This window comes from Aphanomyces astaci (genome assembly GCF_000520075.1).
Source record: "Aphanomyces astaci strain APO3 unplaced genomic scaffold supercont1.33, whole genome shotgun sequence".
In the NCBI taxonomy this organism is placed as follows: domain Eukaryota; phylum Oomycota; class Saprolegniomycetes; order Saprolegniales; family Verrucalvaceae; genus Aphanomyces; species Aphanomyces astaci.
In genome coordinates, this window is record NW_009798296.1 from 99,268 (window position 1) to 122,529 (window position 23,262).

The following is a 23,262-nucleotide window of genomic DNA, read 5'->3' on the forward strand; positions in this document are numbered from 1 at the left end:
TATATATATATATATATATATATATATATATATAATATAACTGTCAAATATTCGTACTCGTCGATCTTCATAATGGTGTGGTGGTGACGACACACTGAACTGTATCGTTCTTTTCCGTTTATTCGTCCACTATTCGTTACTTGTATGGGTTACAGTATATATATATATATATATATATATATACCCATCTTGTGCATGCAAATATATAGCGTGCGGTGGGCGCCAACGTGCCGTCATACGGTCGTATCCACAGGGTTTGACGGCAAGATCCTGGTGTGGGACATCCGGCAGCACGACCGCGGCCCCTCTGTCACATATGCGACATCGGAATTCAAAACCATGTTTCCAGTGGAATTCCTCGCCCCGAACCAGGTCGTGGCGGGGGTTGATCGTGCGTTGGTCGTGTACGACGTGAGGACCCACGACGTGCGCAGTCGCGACGACCTCGAGTACGATGCCGACTCGGTTCTGGTCAAGGACAGGGTGGTGGTGGCGGCGCATCGGCAGACGCTGTCGACGTTTCAGTATATGGACACTGTACAGTAGGTACATATCACGGGTTCGTAATATATATATATACTGGCATGGCCACCCAGCAGAGACAGTTAACCGCCACAGATATATATATTTATATATTGTCAAATCGATTCGAAACCGACTTATGGATTAAAGGACCGCTTAAGCCAATCAAACCATCACGTCCTGTCGAATTTCTGCCAATCCAAGCGTTTGATTCGACCCAGTCCTTCCGCATTGGGCAAAACATCATATATAATGTATTATATGTACTATTAATAGTATTTCGTTAACTACACCTTTTTTCTATTGAGTTGGGACTTTTTTCAACGTTGTTGGCTTGGCGCTCATTCGAAAGGGCGATGTGTCCATTCATTTGGCCTTGTGGCCAATAGAATTGACACTTAGTGCCGCAACACCCTTTGAAATGTACCATACTACCAATGGAAATGGCTCCACTACCCAACAATGTGCCAAGTAGCATTTCGAATCTGCCGTGCTTGAAGTGGAATTGGATCGAATATAACATTATATTATCAAATACGCGACGGCATGAAAAAAGCAGATAAAATCATCGAAACTTGCAGCAAACAGCTACATGCCTACTTCCATGTCTTCCATTCGGTTCGCACGACCGTAGAAGTACTCCAGACGTGGGGATACGCTTGTATTTCTTGCCTGGCTATGAGCATGGCTAGCGTATCGTGAGCGATGACGTCGTACTGGTGTCTGTGGTGCAGCGTTCTCCATTGTTGCACGGAATGCGATTTTGAAAAGTGAAAAAAATGGGCGCGAAGATCGCCCAACTGCAACCTTGTAGAATCTTCGCTCCAACTCCACTTCAAGCACGGCAGATTCGAAATGGTACTTGGCACATTGTTGGGTAGTGGAGCCTTTTCCAGGTACATTTCAAAGGGTGTTGCGGCACTAAGTGTCAATTCTATTGGCCACAAGGCCAAATGAATGGACACATCGCCCTTTCGAATGAGCGCCAAGCCAAGAACGTTGAAAAAAGTCCCAACTCAATAGAAAAAAGGTGTAATAGTATCATTTGTACACGCTTACAGCCTAAAGGTCGCTTGATGCTGTCGTATACTGTAAATTGCATCCAATGGATAACTACGTAGTATTACATTGGTGGTACTCCGGAATAGTACTAACTTACCTATACTAGTGTTAGCAAGTACTAGTACTTTTAGTATGGATCACAAGTCCAAATATATATATTTTGGGTGAAATGCACAATGATATGGTCAAGTAAGTCATAGTTGCAAGGTTGCTGGTAGTACGAGACTACGTGTAGGTGGGGTTGACTGGCAGTAGAGTTTACATATGACGTGGCAGATAAATACGCTTTGGAGTCTGCTGGAGGATGTGGACTCGAATGACTGGACTAGACACTTCGATTCAGCGGTTGGTAGGCAATCACTAGCGTGGACGCCGGGTATGATGACGGGGATGGGGTACTGGGACTCATGGTGCCACCTGATGCTATTGGTGAGGAAACTACCGGTGGCACGGACATGCGCTGATGTTCGGGTCTGGATGTCTTGACCTTTGGAAACTGGAACGAGCTGTCGAGGGAGGGAACTGACGACGATGGCGGCGGTCCTGGCTCCGAGACCTGCCGCGTCGTGTGGTCATGGACATCTCGCACAGGCGGCGAGAGAGCATCTACGAGTGGCACGACCCGATTCGAGTGTCGGTCTTGCATGAGCGGAATGTTGCGGAACGATGTCGATTCGAGCATGGGCATGCTGCTGCCTGCCCTCCGCAAGTCGCCACTTCTGCTTCTACTGACAGGGCCGCTGTCGTCCTCCACGAGGGTGTAGCTGGTCGACGGGTCGTCCTCCTCGCGGCCATGCTCCTTGCCGACGTCCGTGTGGATCCTGGCCTTGTCGCCGCCCCAACTTTGTCGAAACATCCTCCGAGCCAAAATGTACCACGATGTTGTAATGTCGCTGTTTAATTACATTCGTTTTCGGAGGTTTTCAAAATAATTTGCACGATGATCTTTGTTTCTGTATACTGATACAATTGGTTTTGGGAGAGACTGAAGGTTTTGCTATATATATCGGCGACAAGTATAAATTGCCACGGGTCCAATTCCAAACTTGAAAACTGTCCATGTGAAAGCTCCTCGTGGTGCTGCAATGGAGCTACGTTAGTCCCAGCTGGACTCGCCCCCCATCCCGACGCCGCCGCTTGTGTCGAGCTGCGTGAAGTCCACGGGAGCGGTCGCCGTGGAGCTGACAGCCGCCGACTTGGCTGACTTCTTCACGTGCACCACACTCAGCACGCCGCTGTCCTTGGCCTACACATCCCCGTCAACATCATCCGACGGATACGAACGAACGTACGTATTTCTCCTTCTTTTTCCTTCCCTTCTCCTTCTTGGCGGGCTTCTCCCCATGTTCACCATTCCCCTCGACACCTTCCGACTTCTTGCCGTGTTTCATGTCTTTGGGTGTCGTCGTAGCTAGCTCCTTCGCCGCCACCACAGACTCCTTGCCATCCTTCGATCCCTTGCTTTCAGCAGCCTCACGATCCTTCTTGGAGCGTTTGGCTGTCGGGATGATGTCCGTTGCAGTCTCGTCTTGCGCGGCCCGCTTCTTGTCCTTCTTGGCTTTCTTCACAGCCTTCTTAACATCGTCGAGTGTTTCCCCTGCATGGCGACGTCCCTCGTCCTCCACAGCCTCATCCTTGGACTCCTTTCGCCTCTTCTTCTTCGTCTTCTGCCCGTCCGTCGTCTCAGCTGCGGCAGATGCCGTCGCGTCCTTTTTCACAGGCTTGGGCGCTTTGGGTTCCGGCGGCGGGGCCACATATCTAAGCACACAAAAATATTAATCATTTCTAAAATTAAAAAATGGTTTAAAACAAATCACTTCTTCATATTGTCGATTTGATACAAATTTGGGGAGGGTGCAATCGAATCGCGCCCATCTGATTGGTTGAATTTCATTTAAAAGGTTTTGATTGGTTAAAATTTTTGAGCTCATCTGAAGTAGCCAATCAAATCGATTTAAATTCCAACGAGAAACCACGCACAACACGAAATTTCACTCGAAAGCACAATACAAAATATCCTCTTTTTCACAGATCGTATCTTTTCTTTATCAAAATATCATGGTATTCCATCCAAAAGTTCGTAACATGTTATAAAAAGATACTAGTACTAGTAGTAGTACTAGTACTAGTAGTAGTACTAGTACTAGTAGTAGTAATGTCCACCCAAATACATCATTTTATCACAATTATATAATGATATTGAAGGACTCACCCGTGAGTACGCTTGTCTTGGATGCGCTGGCCATCGCGCACAATCAGCGCCGGAAACAATCGCTTCATCTTGAAATTGTACAATTTATTCTTCTTGTCCAACGCTTTACGCTCTACAATCATGTCATACAAGGCGTTAGAGCACAGTATATATATAATGTGTTATTTATACATATATCATGAATATGATATAAATATCCCGAAGAATGGGACCGGTCGCACAATATCTCGCCGCAGAAGGCTTTGCCGATTCCACAATCGCTGATTGGCTATCCAGGAAGCCAATCAGCGACAAGTAATTTCAGATTGACCAATGGGAGCGATATCCGAAAAAAGTCGTTCCAAATCAATCGCATGACCATGTTCAAATCAATATACTATAATAATATTCATGGACAAAGTGAAATATCAATATGACCTGTTTGATGACATCCATACACATTGAAAGCATACTTTGTGGTCGATCGTAGCAACCTTGTACGTACCAGCCAAGTCCACCTGTGACACTGTGGCGCTAGCGTCTTCTTTTTCTTTCGCAGACTCGACTAGTTCCATCGGAAGAGTGGAACTTTGGCCACAAATAGGGTTTCCCCGCAGATTCAGCTGCTTTAGCTGGGCAAGTGACGTCCACTGGTCCAGTCCGTCAAATGTGTCAATATGGTTGTGGCATACGTCCACAATCTTCAAGTTGACTACGTTACATATAACGATGAGGAAATGTTGTGCATTTCAAATGTGTCGACTTTTTGAGTTATTTCGCCAAATAGCATTCGAATCCATTTGAATCTATACTGTAAAACGATCAGGATATATATATATTTCTATGACTTTGCCCAAACAAGCGGAGGGCCAGGGTGGAGTCAAACGCTTATTGTATTGGCAGAAATTCATCAAAGGAGTGATTTGATTGGCTTGGGCGGATATTTTTCATCCAATGATTATTCTCTTCTTAAGGACAATAGAGACAAGTAAATTTAGTACCGTTGTGGTTGATTGAAGCTGGCAACGCCGTGAGCTGGTTGTTGGACGCGCGCAGTTCCGTGAGTTGCTCCAAAGCAGTCAAATCTGGCAACTCGGTCAACTTGTTGTGCGAGCTACGATAGTTACACAGTGTCGATATTGGTTCAATGACATCGACAGGATGGAAGATGGTGTACAGTACAGTTGCAGTTTGGTCAAGCCTTTGAGCTTGCCGATGCTCTTGGCCGAGATCTCAGTGATACGGTTGTGGCTAACGATCAACGACGTGAGCCCAGGCAGGCTAGGCACCCACTCCAGCGACGTCATCGCATTTTTCGTGAGCACCTACGACGATCACGTCGGTGTATGTATATAGAGAGGACAAGGAGAGAGAGAGTTGTACCAGTGCGCGCAACCCCGTGCAGTGTCGCAGACTTGCACCAGGCAACCGAGCGAGCTTGTTGTCGCTTAGGTCCAGCGTGACCAGCTGCTTGCAGAACGACAAGTCCACGATGCCAGCGTCCACAAGCACATTGGACGTGATCTTGAGCTGGGTCAGAGACATGTTGTGGGTGAATGCAATGCGCGTCAGCTTGTTGGCGCTGAGGTCTAGCCGCTTGAGCGCTGTGGCCGCGTCGAACGCGTTGGTTTCGATCGTCTCGATGCCGCGGTGCGCCAGATCCAAGTGATCTGTGGCGCTATTGTGTTCGTCAGCCACCTTCTCCTTGGTCAGCTTCTTGATCTTGGGTTTCTCGGCCACATCGCCAATCGCCTTGTGCTGCTGACGGATCTTGCCTCGCTGCATGATGGTTTGCCTTGTGGACATGGAGTTTATCGCCGTCGCCAGTGGCCAATAGAGTGGATAAGTCTATTAAGTCCGAAATTTCGGATAAGTACGGGAAAGTGTATCTTGAACGGGTGCAATAATTCTATCGTATTTGTCGTAGTACAGAATGATGCACGTCATCTAAAACCTTCCAACTGGCCAAGAGTGGAGGTTTTATTATTTAACGTACAATTAATGTAGTTAAACCCAAAACCCAAAACGATAAATACCGAATTTATGCGTTTTATCACTGCAGTGGGAGGTTAAAGGTCCCAACTGCCTCCGGATATTACATACGGATAAGAGTCACATACAAAACTCAAGATACATCTCAGCAGCCACCCCTATGGCCAAATATCCATGCGCCTATGTAAAATACCACTAGGTTAAATATCTATTTCTGGTTGAATATGAGACGTAGAATTTCTTCACCACATTGAGATCTGTCGATTCTACGTCTCAATTTGCTGAAATTTTGAGTAATGAATATGAAATAAAAGTCAGAAAATTTTGTGAAAAGTTGGAAGTTTATACGTGACGAGCATCATACCTTTGCACCATGGAACTAAATTTGAACATTTTATTTAAATCTTACGTATGCTTCCTTTATTTAAGCATATATTAAATTTTATATCGTTATATTTGCGTTTTATACTTCTGGGTGCAGATCAACGACAATTATCGTAGTATTGTCGATTTGATACAAATTTGGGGAGGGGGTGCAATCGAATCGCGCCGACCAAACCGATATCCACAATTGATCTGATTGGTTGAATTTCATTTAGAAGGTTTTGATTGGTTAATATTTTTGAGCTCATCTGAAGTAGCCAATCAAATCGATTTAAATTCCAACGTGAAACCACGCCACAACACGAAATTTCACTCGAAAACACAATAAGTGTACTATTTTAACATTCACTTGGACGGTATGGATTGTGTGTGTCTAATTATTATTAATAATAATATAAGCTATTACAATTCGGGCCATACGTTGTCGCAAGTTGTGATGAAGAGTGGCCGCCGTGTGTTCTGCCAATCGCTGCTGTATAAACTCGTTATCAAACACACACTGTCATGGTGCCTCTATCGAAAGTGTCGATAACAAGTTGCAATGCTACTGTGTTGGGAACATTAATGGTCAGAAACGGAACGCGTTGGACATGCCGAGAATGGAAAACGCAGGATGGGAAAGTTCTGGACTTTGAACATGAACCTTGAAAGGGCAGCCATTATTGTGTACTGACTGGACTGGAGATAGAAACTCGACAATGCACAAGTTCTAGGAACGTTATGTAGGTCGCGTAGTGTCCATTGAAATAGAGTCATGACATGTGCGATACATACTATGGTCTTGTACCTGTACAATTCTTGGAGGGACAATCACTAACGTTAGGACAAAGTACGTGAATACTGTAACAGTCGACGACATCAACTAACAGTCTTTTGTGAACTATGTCAGCCAAATTTAAATGTAACCCAAATACTTCGAAGTAGTATATAGTCGCACCATTATTGTATGGGGAAATTTGTATGGAATAAAATTAACGCTATGTACATAACGCTAATCGAAATTGGATGAAACCCCAAATCGTTATCCATGGGACTGTTAACCGGCTAAGACGGGAGCAAAAGCTTAGGTCAAGTATACTTAAGAATGATCTTGCTTAAATTATATAATTCTGCAAAGGAGGGATTTTCCTAGCTTCAAGTTAGGCCTAATAAAGGTACTCAGAATCACTGTTTTTATTCCCCAACTATTTCGCAGGGGCCAATAGAAATCCAGTAAAACGAAATATTTGTAATTGTACAATGTGATTGGCTTACGCCAATGAATTTACTCCAGTATGATTGGCTCTACTGCAAATGAGAGTATCTCATTTGGACACCTAGCGTTAACAGTTAACCTGACGGATCAGCAGTTACAGTTAATATTAATACCAACCTTGGATAACGTTACTATGATTAATAGTACTTCGTATAATATTAGTGTTGAATTATGACTTTTGATGACATTAACTGTAAGTTGGTTGGATGAAACCTAAAGTAGTGACATACTAGTACAGCCTTCCGGTGGTCATACCCTCTACGTTTTGAAAAATCTGAAACTTGTCGTCCTCACAATGTTATTTTGAAAAATCTGAAACTTGTCGTCCTCACAATGTTACACCCGTAACGATGTGTAGCTCGTGAATCCATGGCGTGTCTCTCCTCCAAGTCCACTTCCCCCGAAACGCTTATTTTCACTTGGCACTGCCATTACGACTTTGTTCGACGACGACTATACTAGTACCACTAGTAGCAGTAGAAAAGTAGCCTCGACCGTTCCTAGATCCTTCGACACACACCAACGGCATCGATGTAATATCAACTTTCCTCGCGACAGTGCAATGTGGGAAAAGGAGGGACTGTTGGCGCCAGACACTAGAAAAGGCGAGCCATCACCCTACCCACCAAGCAGCTGGCTCGATCAGTATACAAATATCAAGACAACGATCTGAAAAGTCATTGACACGTAACATGCACGCAATCCCGGCTACAGCCGCATCATCTCGACGCTTACATTGGAGCTCACGCCCGCCATGCAGCCAAAAGACACAACGGGCCACAACCTACTACTAGTTGGCTCCTAAGTACAGCTTGATGACATGCTTGTCAATATTTATGACCGTTTCACAAGGATTCAGCAACAGTACTGTGCCGAACGGTTAAACCAATAAAACGTATGTGCAAACACAATTTTAGCCAATGAACATGGCGTATCATGCCGACTTTATCGATTTGAAGGGAGAGTAGTGTGCGTTTAACCAAATTCCACTGGATTTGAACGGCGGACATAACCACCCCAGGTGGTTTCCATGAACTTTCACCAGTGGCAGAGGTACTGTATGTACTGTATGTAGTACTACTACCATGTAGTGCCGTTTGATATTGCCTCACTTTTCAACATTGATCCTCGTTGGCATATCATGGTCTCTCCTCGTTCGATTGCGATGGCCATGGCGCTGTCTGGCGCCGCCGTGTTCCCGTCCGTCGACGCCCACGGATGGATCTTATCCCCCGCGCCGACATTCCTCGATCCGTACGGTGACCCGTCCAAGTTTTGCGGCGTGATCAACGGCAACAAACTGTACCCGGCCGACGTGTTCAACCGGAGCCCCGAAGACAACACCAAGGCATTTCTCGCCCGGTTCAAGGTCGACTATACCAGTTTGAAGCAGTTCTTTGACAAGAACGACGACTGCGGCGAGTGCGGTATCACAAAGTTTGGCACCGCGCAAAAGCTGCCGGCGGATGGCGTCGTGAAGTGGCGAAACGGCGGCGAAGGCTTTGTGTCGTCGCACGAAGGGCCGTGTGAAGTCTGGTGCGACAACACGGTCGTGTTTCAGAACGACAACTGCGCGCGGAACGTGCCGTCTGGAAACATGCAGATCGACGTGGCCAAATGTAGTGGCGCCAAGAAGATGGTCGTCTTGTGGATTGCATTGCATGCCGTTGACTGGCAAGTGTATAAGAACTGCGTCGCGCTGCAAGACGGTGTCGCTCCTTCCACCAGCGCGCCCCCGCTGACGTCGACCCGGCCGCCGACGCCGTCTGTGACAGAGTACCCCGTCATCACCCCCACGCCATCTCCGTCTGCGACAGAGTACCCTACGCCCACGACCTCGAATGCATCCTCCACGACGCCGAGCCCCCTTCCGTTTCCCACAAGGAAACCGGCGATCTCGACCACGACGTCCGTGCCGGCGACCACGCCTCCTTCTAGTACTACTACTACCGCGACCCCCACAGCCAAACCCACTTCAGCCCCTGCCACGAGCCCCAGCAAAATCGCAGGCGGATGGCAGCGGTGTGGCGGCAAGGGCTACACCGGCGCCACCGAGTGCGTACGAGGCTACCACTGCCAAGTTGTGATCGAGTGGTACCATCAGTGCATCCCCAACGTAACCGGGGAAGGTGAGCTCAAAACGTACGAGCAGTGCGGGGGCAGCAGCTGGACAGGCAAAGGACAATGCAAACAAGGCGACGAGTGCACAAAGCTGGACCAGTGGTTCAGTCAGTGCATGCCCCATAAAAACCCGTAACCAATACTATTATAGTCGATCTACGAAGTCTGAAATATATATATATATATATATATATATAAATTAGCAAGTACGCGCAAGATACATACTGTACTAGCACTGGTAAGGTACAGTGAGCTACTAGCCAACAGAATCCAGCCAACCGTGTGTACTAGGATTAATACTCCGAATACTACAGTACGTAGTACTATTAATAGTAGTTACTTTATTCATACAATTTGTTAATACTTGCAGTTAGTCTAATTAACGATATTACAAAATCCACACTTTTGAATATGTTAATACTTGCAGTTAGTCTAATTAACGATATTACAAAATCCACACTTTTGAATATGATAATACTTGCAGTTAGTCTAATTAACGATATTACAAAATCCACACTTTTGAATATCGAGTGTACACCTGATCTGTGGATTAGGTGTCTTTTGAACCTGTCCTTAACTAGGAGGTGCAGAAGGGTAACTCGGTGTTGCCGACGGGTACAGTAGCTAGTAGGTGGTGCAAAGGGGGGGGGGTTGGTGCTGCTGCTGCTCCTCCATCGGAATTCAAGTAAAACTGCCACGTAGAAACACGAAGGGCTAGCCAATATGTATACGACAATCAACTGGCCCGCTCCTTTGCATTTGGCCACGTTGGCCACATTCCATTCGCGACATGGTGAGAATTGTCGTTTTGAAACTCACAGCAGATCTGTATCGCATCAATCTGTACTTCGCACGGGCCTTCGTAGGACGAATAGACGAATCCTTCCGAGCCATGTGCCTGCTTTTGGCGCCGTCGGTGTTGCTTTGGCGGGGGGGTGCCGCTGGGGTTGGTGATGCCATAGGTCTTAAACGACCATAGTGGAATTGCCGAGGGAAGACTAGGCCAGAGGCTTGTAGAGTGTACTTACTGTCCATATCGACGACTTCTGTGAAAGCATTTCGTCCATGTGTATGGTTGTACATTGCAAAAATACTAACGTTAGTCGTAGCTGTGTTGTCGTCGTGTTAAGTAGATGGTATCGACACCTTTACACCGTGCAAACCGCTTCGCCCCAACCAGTCGCAATTGAAGAGCATCGGTGTCTTCAATTCGATAGTTCCACGCTAGCCCCGAGGCATCGCCAGGTATGGAGATCAGTCCGTCCTTCGCAGTGCAGTGCAACGTCTCGGCCGGCAGCACATGCGCATACGTCCTCGGCCCTTGGACGTCAAACTGCACGCTGCCTTCCTCTGTGAACGTCAGATACAGCACAGCCTTTCCTGCCTTGACATCCTCGCTCCAATCGAGCGAGGTGTTGCCGAACGCTTCTGTGCTTACCCACGCCCCGACAAGGTCTGCGTCCATTTGCAGTTTTGTACTTCGAACTGAAAACGCTCACAACTATAACGAACTTTTTTCGCTAAATAATTCGTTTCATTCGGCATTTTCGTGAAATAAAGTGGCGAGAAATTCGAAAGTAAGGTAAACAAACCATCATAACCTGGTCGACCATTGATTTTCTTCATTTTCATTTTCGAATATTTCAGTTGTTTTTTCGAATCCTCCCTTGATACATACATTTTTGGATGGATAACGTTGAGTTCTTTCGGATGAGCCCAAAGTATATCAATTTACTGTTAAACAGTTTACGATTGCACAATAAAGTTTTCAAGTTGAGTACTTTACATAGGGCGACCATTGATGTGCCGATTTTTATACTTGAGTTATGTATTGAAAACGATTACCATTTTATAAAGGTTTATACAATTCAAACAGGTATCTTGTATAGAAGTACTTTTAAACACAAATGTAGGGTTCGTAGCATGAATATATATATATATACAGGAATCATTTGTCTAGAGGTTGCATTTTGTCTAATGAAAATCGATTTAGGGTTTGATTGGATGAATAAGTCACCACATCAAATGACAATCGGCTATACAGTATCTCGAAAGGTTGTCATGTCAGTAGGTCACCAAACCAGTTCGTCACATATTTCGGAAGAGCATGAATGTTTCAGTGAAAGCCTGGTTTATATCCAATATGTTTTAGCTACTGATGACTTGCTCTGGTATTTCTGAAGAAACACTACCTCCAGACGGAAATAAACCAGCCACAAGAGGAAAATTTGAATATTTTCAACAATTTTTCGAAGTTGAAAAATCCGAAAACACCTCCCGAAAGTACTCAAGCCTAACAATTTTTCGAAGTTGAAAAATCCGAAAACACCTCCCGAAAGTACTCAAGCCTGCGAATCCGATTGGCGCAACGAATGAAAAATAAACGCCAATTTAACCAATGCAGGCAACTTTCAAGACTACTTACTCAATTCAAGATAAATTCATACGGATACACTTAAATTTATCCGAAATTTGTGAATGTTGATCATTTTTGAGCGGCAAAATATTCATGGCGCGATTTCCATGAAAGACCTGACATCCGACCAGCGCCGGGCTATGGTTGACCATCTTCTCTTGCGCATTGTAAAGGGTCCCTTTAAGCTGCAACGTGGTGCGATACAAGACGTCGCTCGCATGTTTGGCCGCAATCGCCATACGATTGCTGACATCTGGAAGCGAGCCAACGTGTCACTGGGCAACGGCGACCTTCCAGCACGTGAGTTGGTCTGCGAGGACGTTTCGAGCCAAACAAAAAGGTCGAGTTGGGCGTAAGCTTAAATACAATGACCTGCCCGAACGTATCAGAGCCGTACCAGCTGCGCAGCGCACGACTTTGAGCTACGTTGCTCACGCTATTGGCATACCTGTCAGTACCCTTAAGGACTACTACAAACGCGGAACATTGGTAATGTACAACTCACACGTTAAGCCTAAGCTAACAGATGTGAACAAAACTGCCCGCGTGAAGTGGGCCATTGACTTCGTCCACCCGACTGAGCTATGATTCCACGACATGTACGACTACGTACACGTTGATGAGAAGTGGTTCAATGCAACTCGAGTCAAGTCTTGCTTCTACCTCCTCCCCAGCGAGACCCCTCCCCATCGCACGACCCAAAGCAAACGTTTCATCACAAAGGTGATGTTCTTGACCGCAGTGCCGCGTTCTAGATAGAATGACGCGAAGTCAGAGTGGTGGGACGGCAAAATCGGGACGTGGCACTTTACCGAGACCGTCCGAGCTGCACGGTCGTCGCGCAATCGCCCAACAAGCACCTTGGAACTGCGACCCATCAACGTCACACGACCGATATACAAGAAGATGTTGTTCGACAACGTTATTCCAGCAATTAAGGCGAAGTGGCCCCCCAAAAGTAGCCGCTCCGTCCTCATCCAGCAGAACAACGCCCGACCACATGTGGCGCCTTGGGATGCCGCCGTTGTCAGTGCCTGCACGTCCGACGGTTGGTCAATGAGTCTCAAGTGTCAACCTCCAAGCTCACCTAACCTCAACATGTTGGATCTCGGGTTCTTTCGAGCCATCTAGTCGCTGCAGCAGACTCACCATTCAAACACCTATCAAGAGATCGTGGACGCAACGAACAAGGCCTGGGACGATGTCGACCCATGGTCGTTGGAACGCAACTTCCTTACCTTGCAGTGCTGTCTCCGCGAGGTCATCATGGCTGCCGGCGACAACTCCTACAAGGTCCCGCACATGAAGAAAGAAGCCCTGAAGAAGAGTGGGAAGCTACCCGAGTCGGTGATGTGCAGTGAAGACATCTTCGAAACTGGCCACGGCTTGCTTGCTGACCAAGACATGGCGTTGGTGATGCGTGAGCTGTCCCTCCAAACTGCCACGGACTTGGAAATGAGCGACATATTGACAGCGCTCGAAAAAGTCGGGATCGATGTGGATGACGCTGACGAGTAGGAGTGTTGGTTCTGCGTCTAAATTCATTTTTATATAGCTTTGAGTATTGAACTGCAGTATTAATATTTAAAATAGCGAGCTATTTGTATGTTTTTGTCTTCATATTTATTATATTTGTGGGGGATCTCGTGTGGCGGGTTTATTTCCGTCTGGAGGTAGTAGAGTGTTTTCCTCATGAGTCTGCAATTCAGCAATATCCCAGTCATTTCCAAAATGACTCGATAGTAAGCGATAACTGAGTAGATCGGAATCAAGGACAAAATTTCCATAATAAATTAATTCAGATATATTTATACTTGTTGTTTGTAAGCATTTTATTATTACTACTCTATTGCATACAAATTTCAAATAATTGATTAAAAACCACATGTATTTATCAGCTACTCGCAATGAGAGGCAAGGCCACGTGAAGTACGGTTGGCGCGGGCAGCTTCCGTCGCAAACCGCTCTGCACGGCGCTGTAGGTATCTGCGTTAGTTCGCGGCTCTCTTTGAGGTGTTCGCAGCTACCACACACTTGTGCGAGCCATGACGGCACGATAGTAGTCATTGTCCTCGAGGCGCAACGGCATCATACTTCCATGACGGCTTCGCCGTATTCAGACTTTGCTGGAGGTCGAGGATATCCGAGGCAGTCTGGTCCTGGAGGCGCTCCATTATAGACGACACATTGAGACGCATGGTACACAGGAGATGAAAGCGATGTATTATGAGTTACGATTAAAGGAATGGTTAGAACGCACTCTTGAGGATGTGAGCTGTCGTTGTGATTGACGCGAACAATTAACAGCCAACGAGAATTTGAGTCCAAGAGAGATGGAAATATACCTCTATATTTACATATTTGATCAGTAACTTCATATTTGAGAAGTAGATGAGTAAATTTCGAGGTTTCTTGATCACTGGTGTAGTTGTCAATCTTTCAGCCAAAGAGTCAGTAGATAATTTTATCGTATATATATCGTCAGTTGAGGCACAAAATGCGAAATATCTCGATATGATTCCAAAATATTGCACTATTTGAGCAAAAACTGTGTAATTGGTCCAGAGGCCTAGTATATCCAATCCAATTGCTTCATTCTGTAATGAGGATGGCTTCATTCTGTAATGAGGACTTTTCATTGGATATGATTGTATTCAGCCAAAGGATCAGGATACCACCTTGAAGTTCAAAACTATGTTCATTTTTATGTTGTCCAATACGAATTTCATATTGTATTATGTTGAAATTTAATGTAGAATTGAGTTCAGCTTAAATTAAAATACGTCATGACACCCAGGTATTATTTTTGTAAACTAATACAGTATTCCATAACGTTACATACAAAACTACTCCGAGTAAGATATTACGACAAAAAAGTTTCATCAATTCTTTAACGTTGGAGTACGTTATAATTTCAAAATACAAATCGATTATTAGGATATTTCAGGCACTCCTTTGCACTAAAACATGCAGCTGGATTTATATTTTCGAACTAAGTAGTTATCCTTAGTTTTTTTTATTCGACGGACTTTTTGAGGTGGAGTGCTTCAAACATTTGGCATTTTAGTGCACAAAAGCGTTGGCGAGAGTACTACAACGAGAACAGGTTGTTCGGTCGAAATAATTCTACGTAATACTCGCACAACATTTCAAAGTTAACGTTTGTTACCATGAAGTTTATTATAATTTATGTCAAACATTGTTATCAATCGGAGAAGTACTACAGTAGTACACGACTGTCAACTTACGTATGGTTAGGCGAAACAGCCATTAAATTTGCATGCTACTGCAGTACATCTCGATGATGTCTATGGACGCTGACAAGAGTGCCGCAAGTAGGGATAAACAAAAGGCCAACTATCTGAAAGGTTTAGAATATCTGGCGCACTTTCCATTCCCGAAATACTGTAGTAGCGCGCAGGTCAGGCAGCAACTATGAAGCGCAACAGGTCCTCCAAAGTCTTATGCGATCGAATAGTATCTTTGTGCCAATGGAAGTTGTATGTGGCGTGTGTTCTTGAACCAGTTTGAAAAACCTACGGAAATGTCCAGTTGAATGTTGTATTAACAGAATGAACAGAAAAATGGAGCGAGAACTATTATTAATACTTTGTGAAGTACTGTACTTCCACTTTTCTGGAATGAAGTACTAGTATATGATTACTATTTTAATAGTACTGTACAATTTTTCATATAAAATGTAGAATTATATACTATTTTAATAGAATATTCCAGTACTATTTTAATATAGTATATAATTTTAATAGTATATACTATTATATACTATTATAATAGTATATCATTTTAATAGTGTATAAAATTAATATATACTATTATGTATGCCTTTGGCTACAGGCAGCGTCGTGTGGTACCTCGGAGGCCAGCACGACGTGTTGGGGTTCGACCCTCGTGGAGTGGGGATGTCTCGTCCCGCGCGCTGCACCAAGAACAATTACACCGCCACCACCGAGTGGCCCAATCAGAGCCACCTACCGTTCGACTCGCCGACCGCCGAGACATCATTGGGGCGGTTCGGGGTGTCCCTGAAGGCCATGGTCCGCCGCTGCGAAATGTACGATGGCGACTATGTCAAGTACCTGTCGACGTCGTTCGCGACGCGGGACATGGACTCTGATCCGCGCCGCCCTACATAAACGAATCTGTGGTCAACTACTATGGCAAGTCGTCCTACGGCACCGCTCTCGGGGCCATGTATGTCTACATAATTTTAATAGTATATACTATTATAATATTACATAATTTTAATAGTATATAATTCTACATTTTATATGAAAAATTGTACTATTAATAGTACAATAATTTACAAATGCGACCTGTATTTTTACAAGCGAACTGATATCATTACTAGTACGAAAGAGCACTGGCTGGATAACATGACGCAGTGCCATGCTCTGGAGGTCATTGTAAAGATAGCAAAGAGTGTACGCCATGACTCGTAAAGCAATCAGGTTGTATGCATGAGTTCCCTCTTATCACTAACACCTCAAGTAACACCTTCCTGAGTAATCACCCTCAGTACTTGACCACGATCGTTTAGTATTAATTAGGGCCTGTTCCAAGTAGATATTTTTAGCAAATGAAAATGTGGTTCCAAGTGCTAGTTTCCTACTTTTTTACCTCGTTTTTGACTTCTTTTTCTAACAGTAAATCGTGAAAAAGAAAGAGGTAAATCGATTTTGATTGGCTGTTCATGCTCTTTCTGAAAACTACTTGGAACACCAAAGGATTTAGCCCTAAGTATGAATTGCCAACCAAAGGGTTCTTTGCACCCCTACTTCTTATGGGTCCAATACATATCCGTCACATACGGGTACAAGATGCGACCGCTGCCATCCCGCTCGAAGGTGGCCGTGTCCAAAATGGCGTCCACTTCCGCCTTGACGCTGTCGATGACGTCCTGCGGTTGCGAGTGGATGTACGACTTGGACAGCACGCGCAGCCAAACGTGCTCGGTCGTGTCCCCGGGAACTAAGTGTTCGAGGCGAATATGCTGCAACGGATACTCAAATGCATGCTCGTTGCTGCGAAACGCGAGTTCCCATTGGCCTGTGCGGTACTGTGGCGCCACGACATCAAACTGTTCATAGATGGCGCGAAGGTCGCGTACCCACGAAGTCCGATCGTCCTCGAGGTTCCAGATGAGCCCAAGAAACCCGTTCGAAGTCAGGACGCGAGACATGTCGTGGAGAGCGGCGGCGTTCGCACACCAATGGAAGGTCTGGGCGAGGTAGATCGCGTCTTGCGAAGCGTCGGGGAACGGAAGGTGTTCCGCAGTCCCATCCACGCATGTAATGGACGGATGACGCGCTTTGAACTCGGTGCGCATGCTCTCAGACGGCTCGACCGCCACCAGCGAGTCGAAGTGCGACGCCAAAAGCGAAGTGAACTTGCCCGTGCCGCTCCCAACATCGAGGACGCGGCTCGACCTCGACAGCGACGGAGGAATCAAATGGACGAGCGCTTCACGAGGGAAGTCGGGTCGTGCTTTCTCGTACAGACTGCCGTTCACAAAGCCAGCCCTAGCTACAGCATGTACCCGACTACAGCATGTACCCGACTTGCAACCATGGCGAACCAGATGTGCGTGCATCAAGTCGTATCAGATTCCTCGATTCTGGACATTTCGGAGGAATGTAGGTCGTACATGTCATATTGGGCGTTTTGATTGGTGGAAATGAAGTTGATTTTCGAACTGGTATACTTATTATTATGTTCATCTAGTTTTGCTCCTACAAGTCGACAAATCAACGCCTTGTGTACAGTATGATCATAAAGAGATTGTCCATATACTACTACTACTGTACTACTACTTACGATACACTACACTTTACTTTTGCGCTTCGTTGGAATCAGCTGAAACAGGCATGAATATTTTTAATATATGCTGCTGGAGACGTAACTAAACTAAGAATCAAGAAATATTAAGTCAAGCGCGCACAGCGCCATGTTATCCAATGACACACAGAATGCCATTGAATGTTATGACAGTGTATTCTACCGGTATGACTTTGTTCATCATCGGGTCTTGGGTTCATGCAGCCCCTATTAACTGTAACTAAAGTGGTTTCCATGGCCTTTGAGGAAACCCTCTAATATCTAATAATTCCATGTCGTGATCAATTGAAAGAGGTCGATTTAAATCGACAGAATTTTTGAACGGTGAATGTAGTTATTTTGGGTCGGTAATCCGGATACGTAGCCCGCGTGTACCTAGGTTTTGTATGTGTATTCCGGATAAAAGGCACAGAGGGTCAATTTGCAGGCCTATGATTGGTGGAATGTGGCGAGGAGGTGCAGGAGTAGTTCTTCATTCTTGTATTCTTCACCCTCCATCGGCGGCGCATCGTCCACGCACCAAGCATGAACCCAGGGATGAACCTCAATCAGATGGGAGGGATGGGCATCAACATGAACGGTATGAACATGGGAGGAATGAACCCAGGGATGTCCCATCATCCAGGCATGTCTGGGATGATGTCAAACCAGCCGGGGATGCCGCAACACCAGCAACATGGCATGTCTGGCATGAATCCGAACGCAATGATGGGTATGGGCATGGGAATGCCCCAGGGAAACAACCAACCTGGCGGCAACATGGGCGGCGGCGGCGGCGGCATGGGTGGACACAACCCCATGCAACACATGTCCCACCAGCAGCAGCACCACAGTGGCGGCGGCGGCCAACACCACATGATGAACTCGATGAACTCGATGCAGCACGGCGGTTCCATGAACCATCCCATGAACTCGATGGGCAACATGAACAATGGCGGCATGCTTGGCAACATGCATCCGTCGTCGTCCAACGCCGCCACGATGGGCTACACGAACACGAACCTCTCGTACGGGAACAACCAACCCATAACGTCGACTCTTCCCGGCCAAAGTGTCGCGCACATCGAATGGCGCGCCCAGTTCAACCGCGACCAGCGCGCCAGTCTCATTGCCAAAGTCTACCACGAAATGGTCCGTGTGTCCACCGAGCCGCCCGGCATCGCGCTCTGGATCAACGTTGCATGGTTCGAGTTGACGTTGTTCAAAGAATGTCAGACTCGGGTACGTCATCATACCACCGCCTTCAAATGTCCTCTTTATTGGACATCGATATATATATATATATAATCACATCATCATGTTTAATTGTAGGAGGACTACATCAACCAGATCATCAAGCGACTCCAGCATTTGAAAACCCAAGGCGGGGATATACCCCCCGGACCAGGAGGCCGCCATCCCGGCAGCGGCATGCCATCGCATCCCCAGCAGCCGCCGCACAACCCGTCCGCCGCGGCGCCGTACAGCATGAATTACAATCCAAACAACTCGCTGGCCATCAACACGGGCATGTTGGCTCCGTCGTCGGGGCATCTGAATGGCGGCGGCGGCGGCGGGTTTCCCCCCCAATCATCCTCGTCGAATGTCACGCCCAAGCAGGCCAAAGGCAACAAACCGCCGCCTTCGAACGGCCCGCCGCCCAAGAACCTGAGCCGGACGCAGTCGGCCACCGCCATGACCCTCCCGCCGCCCCCCCCATCCGCCGCCCAGCCGTCCCCCCCTACCACCAATAACCACCTCCACCTCCACCAACAGCAGCAGCATCAGCAGCAGCATTCACCTGAAACCATGGTCAATACACTTGCCGGCAATAACCCTGCAGAGTACTGGCGTCAAGTACGTTGTGATACCTGTTGTATATGAGGAGATATAAAGTGTGTGTTTGTATATATATATATATATATATATAGTGCAATTTCACCGGAATGTGCGACTTTTAGAGTCATGTCGCCAAAAATAGGATTCGAATCCATATTTTTGATCTGTCATTGACGTTTGTACAAACGATATACATTTATTAGTAGATATGTGGTTTTGCCCAATGCGGACGGGACAAACGTTTCGATTGGCAGAAATTCAACAGAACGTGACATTTGATTGGCTTTAGCAGTTCCTTTATCCATTCTCTTGGAAGATATTCTTGAGGGCTCCAGTTTCGAATCGATTTGACTATATATATGCAGTCATGCATGCTTTTCACGAATAGGGATATGTGTATGTATTGATCGCAATGGAACGATGTCGATTTATTCCAATAGCAATGATGTTAATCGATCTATATATATATATATATATACGTATATGGTTGTTGACGGGTGAATGTGATTGGCCAATGGCTTGATTCTTGTTTTGATTGGTGTGGATGGATTGGAAATTCAATCGAGCAAACTCGAATGGCCAATATATATATATTGACAAGGTCGTGATATATATATATCTGTGGGGTTGTAGCACGCGATGCTCAAGGCCAAATATTTAACCGATGTGAGTACCGTGCACAGCGCGTTTAAAAAGTATGTGGACCATATGAAGCAAGACCACGAAAGCGATCAGAAGCAAAAGCTGTCGTACTTGTTGGCGTATGTCCAGCTATGCGCGAACGTACTGGACGAAGATGCATCGACCCACCCAGCACGGACGCTGGACGAGCTTGAAAAAGTCAACAAGTACGTCGTGCGCATCGTGTTGCCGTACTTGAAGAAGCTCAAGACGGAAAAAGATCGGCGAACGTCGGGGGGGAGCAATACCCCCCAAAGTGGGGGGGGGTTATCCCTGCACAATCCATCGAATCCTGGCAACAATACGAGCAATATGGGGGCATTTGAAGCGATGATGGGGATGCGGTCAAATGGAAGCCACCCCCATCAGCAACAGCAGCAGCAGCATCACCAGCAGCACCAGCAGCATCACCAACAGCAGCAGCATCACCAGCAGCAAAACCATTTCCAAAGTATGATGCAAGCGTCGGTACCCAAGCAGCAGCAGCAGCAGCATCCCCCCCCCACCCTTGCATCTTCGTCCCAAGGGAACCTGTTACTGGACGAGTACAACATGGGCGGTAGTGGCGGCGGGGGGGGGTCGTTGGCGGCGGCGGCGCCACCGTCAAACATGAGTCAATATTACCCCCAAGCCAACATGGGGTACGGGTACGGCGGCGGCGGCACGTCGTCGTCAAACGATGACATGATGGCGGGGCTGCAAGGCGGATCCACGGACATGAACTTCCTCGACATGGACGGCACTTCGTTTGGGATGGGCGACGCTCAAGGCGGCGGCGGCGGCGGCGGGTCGTCTGGTGAAGATGGCGACGGCGGCGATCTCATGAACATTGTCGAAGCACTGTAGACCAACATGATCCAGTTGAATCATCGTGAATGTGCTGCCATGTGTAGAATTAATAGTAGAACGTACGACAACTATTATACGACGATGAGTACTAGAACATACATACAGTATTCGTTTCACAGCTAGTACATACTAGTAGTAGTATGTACTAGTACATGTGTGCGGCGGCTGCTTGGTTATAATCCCGATGCACTTTTTCGTACTCCTACAGTATTAAACAACGAAGCAGTATTTTTTAAGCCATCCAAGTAAATTCTAAATTTTCCACTCTGATTGGCGTATATATTTCGAAATTCGATTTCAATAACAAATCAAAAACCAACTGAGTTGTAGTAGTATTGATTGGCCCACTGTGTAGCGTGCCCCAGGATGTACCATGCATCATCTTTGAATAGTAAACGACGACGTGAAACTAACGGTACTTGACCAGAATGCACTTTACAACGGCAGAATATTCTGGGCGACTTGCCCAATGTAGCAGTTCCTTTCTGGACGTACTGTCCGTGGAGTATCTATAATTTCTTTCTGGACACACTGACCTTGAAGTATCTTCTTCGACTTGGCGGCGAGTTGGTTTTCCTACTGATTGGGTTGGCGGCAATCCCTGACGCTAGAGACACCATGTCTCAGACTCGGCAGTGCTGACATAGCACTGGGCACGTACAACCTTTTCGCCGTCGCAAAGGAACGTGCTGGCCAATCATAGCCAGCTTTGTTTCGTTATATCGCTCGTCCATCCAAAATAAAGTCCAGTCTCACGGCTCTACATGAGGTAGCATTTCACTTCCAAGTTCATCGTATATTCTAGCCTGCATTCTACTTGGATTCGGCATTGCATCTTTGAAATGCCAAGCGCTCACAATTCAATATTCACTCGACCATGCATTCCACTACTACCTACCTCTCGGTGACCCTGTTGGCAGCCCTCATGCCCACTGCTACTTTGGCTCATGGCTACCTTGTCGACCCCCAGCCAACCTTTGTAAACCCCGGCGGGGACCCAACTGGTTATAGCGGCACGATCGACGGCAATGTCGCATTGCCTGGTGAGAACTACAATCTAAGCCCCCAAGACAACACGATTGAGTTCACCCGTCAGTTGAAGAAATCGTCCTTTGCCTCACTTCGGGCTTTCATCGACGCCCAGGGCAACACGGGGGGCGAATGTGGGCTGACTCGAGCCGACGGAACCCCTCGTTCGTTGCCATCGGACAGCAAGGTCAAGTGGGCCCATGGCTCGGAAGGGTTTGTGTTGTCGCACGAAGGCCCTTGTGAACTCTGGTGCGACGCCACGCGAGTGTATGAAAACGACAACTGCGCCCGAAACATTCCCGACGGGGTCATGCCTATCAATTCCAGCCAATGCCAAGGGAGTGAAAAACTGATCATGCTGTGGCTCGCGCTCCACACGTCGCAGTGGCAAGTGTACAAGAACTGCGTACGGTTGACTTCTGGCGACGGATCCTCCCCCCACCCTCCCCCGTCCTCGTCAAGTGGAACCCCAACCATGAACCCTCGTCCCCCATCCTCGTCAACTCCAACGTCGCATGCCCCCAAGTCCACGTCGCCGTCGTCGGAGGAAGAAGCCCAGCCATGGCAGCAGTGCGGAGGGAAGACTTTCAATGGCCCCACTCGATGCGTCGCACAATACGCCTGCGTTTGGATGGACGACTGGTACAGCCAGTGCACCCCCGCTGCCGATGAGGCTGCGGAGACGGAAGATAGGTGAATAATGCGGCGACCGACCCCAGGACGTCTTCGGATGAGTGCATTGTCCGAAATCCATCGTATAGTCAGTGCGTGCCCAAGGGCTAAGGTCACCACAGCGCAATGCTCGTATATTACCTGTATAATCCATCCTGTTGGTCTTTGCTAGTGTCATGATCACTTTCCATACTCGTATCATGGCTCCTGTCTTTATGCCTTAACTGTTAGTCCGATTAATCACAACGTTTTTATTCAACGTGCGGAATCGCCAGCTGCAAATATGTCGAGGTAGCGTGTCTTCTGCATCCACGTTCGAACGTCAACAGTCGCCACAGGTTGATGTCCATCACGTAAAGCGATTCGCTCCAGCGCAGCATGACTAGTCCGCTGAACAACGCCGACGCCGGGTCC

The 23,262-nt window shown here is 46.8% G+C and overlaps 10 protein-coding genes across 11 annotated transcripts; 6 read left to right on the top strand and 4 right to left on the bottom strand.

Annotated features, from left to right (window-relative positions):
• Positions 1–195: 195 nt before the first annotated feature.
• On the top strand, positions 196–546 carry H257_11255 (hypothetical protein; the record flags this gene model as incomplete). The annotated part of the gene is made up of 1 exon (XM_009838148.1): positions 196–546. One exon carries the CDS (start codon positions 196–198, stop codon positions 544–546), a length of 351 nt encoding a protein of 116 aa, XP_009836450.1.
• A 1,181-nt stretch (positions 547–1,727) lies between these two features.
• H257_11256 (hypothetical protein) lies at positions 1,728–2,453 on the bottom strand. Its single transcript, XM_009838149.1, has one exon. The coding sequence runs from the start codon at positions 2,438–2,440 to the stop codon at positions 1,910–1,912; it is 531 nt and encodes a 176-aa protein (XP_009836451.1). The 5' UTR covers positions 2,441–2,453; the 3' UTR covers positions 1,728–1,909.
• A 21-nt stretch (positions 2,454–2,474) lies between these two features.
• On the bottom strand, positions 2,475–5,598 carry H257_11257. 2 transcript variants are annotated; one of them, XM_009838151.1, is made up of 7 exons: positions 5,159–5,598; positions 4,958–5,100; positions 4,777–4,889; positions 4,281–4,487; positions 3,797–3,908; positions 2,877–3,342; positions 2,475–2,830 (listed from the first exon to the last, which is right to left on the bottom strand). In XM_009838151.1, the coding sequence occupies exons 1-7, from the start codon at positions 5,579–5,581 to the stop codon at positions 2,681–2,683; spliced, it is 1,614 nt and encodes a 537-aa protein (XP_009836453.1). In that variant the 5' UTR covers positions 5,582–5,598; the 3' UTR covers positions 2,475–2,680. The 2 variants fall into 2 exon arrangements, with proteins under 2 accessions (XP_009836453.1, XP_009836452.1); XM_009838150.1 differs by having other exon boundaries at positions 2,475–3,342.
• Positions 5,599–8,438: 2,840 nt separating this feature from the next.
• H257_11258 (hypothetical protein) lies at positions 8,439–9,747 on the top strand. The gene has a single exon (XM_009838152.1). It carries the CDS (start codon positions 8,548–8,550, stop codon positions 9,661–9,663), a length of 1,116 nt encoding a protein of 371 aa, XP_009836454.1. The 5' UTR covers positions 8,439–8,547; the 3' UTR covers positions 9,664–9,747.
• An 850-nt stretch (positions 9,748–10,597) lies between these two features.
• H257_11259 (hypothetical protein) lies at positions 10,598–11,022 on the bottom strand. The gene has a single exon (XM_009838153.1). The coding sequence runs from the start codon at positions 10,990–10,992 to the stop codon at positions 10,627–10,629; it is 366 nt and encodes a 121-aa protein (XP_009836455.1). The 5' UTR covers positions 10,993–11,022; the 3' UTR covers positions 10,598–10,626.
• Positions 11,023–12,050: 1,028 nt separating this feature from the next.
• Positions 12,051–13,461, top strand: H257_11260 (hypothetical protein; the record flags this gene model as incomplete). The annotated part of the gene is made up of 3 exons (XM_009838154.1): positions 12,051–12,243; positions 12,719–12,991; positions 13,112–13,461. The coding sequence occupies 3 exons, from the start codon at positions 12,051–12,053 to the stop codon at positions 13,459–13,461; spliced, it is 816 nt and encodes a 271-aa protein (XP_009836456.1).
• Positions 13,462–15,223: 1,762 nt separating this feature from the next.
• On the top strand, positions 15,224–16,097 carry H257_11261 (hypothetical protein; the record flags this gene model as incomplete). Its single annotated transcript, XM_009838155.1, has 2 exons — positions 15,224–15,278; positions 15,799–16,097. 2 exons carry the CDS (start codon positions 15,224–15,226, stop codon positions 16,095–16,097), a joined length of 354 nt encoding a protein of 117 aa, XP_009836457.1.
• Positions 16,098–16,563: 466 nt separating this feature from the next.
• Positions 16,564–17,847, bottom strand: H257_11262 (hypothetical protein). Its single transcript, XM_009838156.1, has one exon. The coding sequence runs from the start codon at positions 17,552–17,554 to the stop codon at positions 16,736–16,738; it is 819 nt and encodes a 272-aa protein (XP_009836458.1). The 5' UTR covers positions 17,555–17,847; the 3' UTR covers positions 16,564–16,735.
• Positions 17,848–18,263: 416 nt separating this feature from the next.
• On the top strand, positions 18,264–21,245 carry H257_11263 (hypothetical protein). Its single transcript, XM_009838157.1, has 3 exons — positions 18,264–19,020; positions 19,111–19,635; positions 20,251–21,245. The coding sequence occupies exons 1-3, from the start codon at positions 18,325–18,327 to the stop codon at positions 21,142–21,144; spliced, it is 2,115 nt and encodes a 704-aa protein (XP_009836459.1). The 5' UTR covers positions 18,264–18,324; the 3' UTR covers positions 21,145–21,245.
• Positions 21,246–22,024: 779 nt separating this feature from the next.
• H257_11264 (hypothetical protein) lies at positions 22,025–22,873 on the top strand (the record flags this gene model as incomplete). Its single annotated transcript, XM_009838158.1, has 1 exon — positions 22,025–22,873. One exon carries the CDS (start codon positions 22,025–22,027, stop codon positions 22,871–22,873), a length of 849 nt encoding a protein of 282 aa, XP_009836460.1.
• Between the last annotated feature and the right edge of the window lie 389 nt (positions 22,874–23,262).

Excerpts from the sequence above, each read along its gene's own strand:
- H257_11256 (XM_009838149.1), bottom strand. The coding sequence starts at position 2,440 with ATGTTTCGACAAAGTTGGGGCGGCGACAAGGCCAGGATCCACACGGAC.
- H257_11257 (XM_009838151.1), bottom strand. The coding sequence starts at position 5,581 with ATGTCCACAAGGCAAACCATCATGCAGCGAGGCAAGATCCGTCAGCAG. Across the intron at positions 4,890-4,957 it reads GGCTTGACCAAACTGCAACT|CTCGCACAACAAGTTGACCG; the intron begins GTACTGTACACC and ends TAACTATCGTAG. Across the intron at positions 3,343-3,796 it reads CAAGACAAGCGTACTCACGG|ATATGTGGCCCCGCCGCCGG; the intron begins GTGAGTCCTTCA and ends TTGTGTGCTTAG.
- H257_11258 (XM_009838152.1), top strand. The coding sequence starts at position 8,548 with ATGGTCTCTCCTCGTTCGATTGCGATGGCCATGGCGCTGTCTGGCGCC.
- H257_11259 (XM_009838153.1), bottom strand. The coding sequence starts at position 10,992 with ATGGACGCAGACCTTGTCGGGGCGTGGGTAAGCACAGAAGCGTTCGGC.
- H257_11262 (XM_009838156.1), bottom strand. The coding sequence starts at position 17,554 with ATGCACGCACATCTGGTTCGCCATGGTTGCAAGTCGGGTACATGCTGT.
- H257_11263 (XM_009838157.1), top strand. The coding sequence starts at position 18,325 with ATGAACCCAGGGATGAACCTCAATCAGATGGGAGGGATGGGCATCAAC. Across the intron at positions 19,021-19,110 it reads TCAAAGAATGTCAGACTCGG|GAGGACTACATCAACCAGAT; the intron begins GTACGTCATCAT and ends GTTTAATTGTAG. Across the intron at positions 19,636-20,250 it reads CTGCAGAGTACTGGCGTCAA|CACGCGATGCTCAAGGCCAA; the intron begins GTACGTTGTGAT and ends GTGGGGTTGTAG.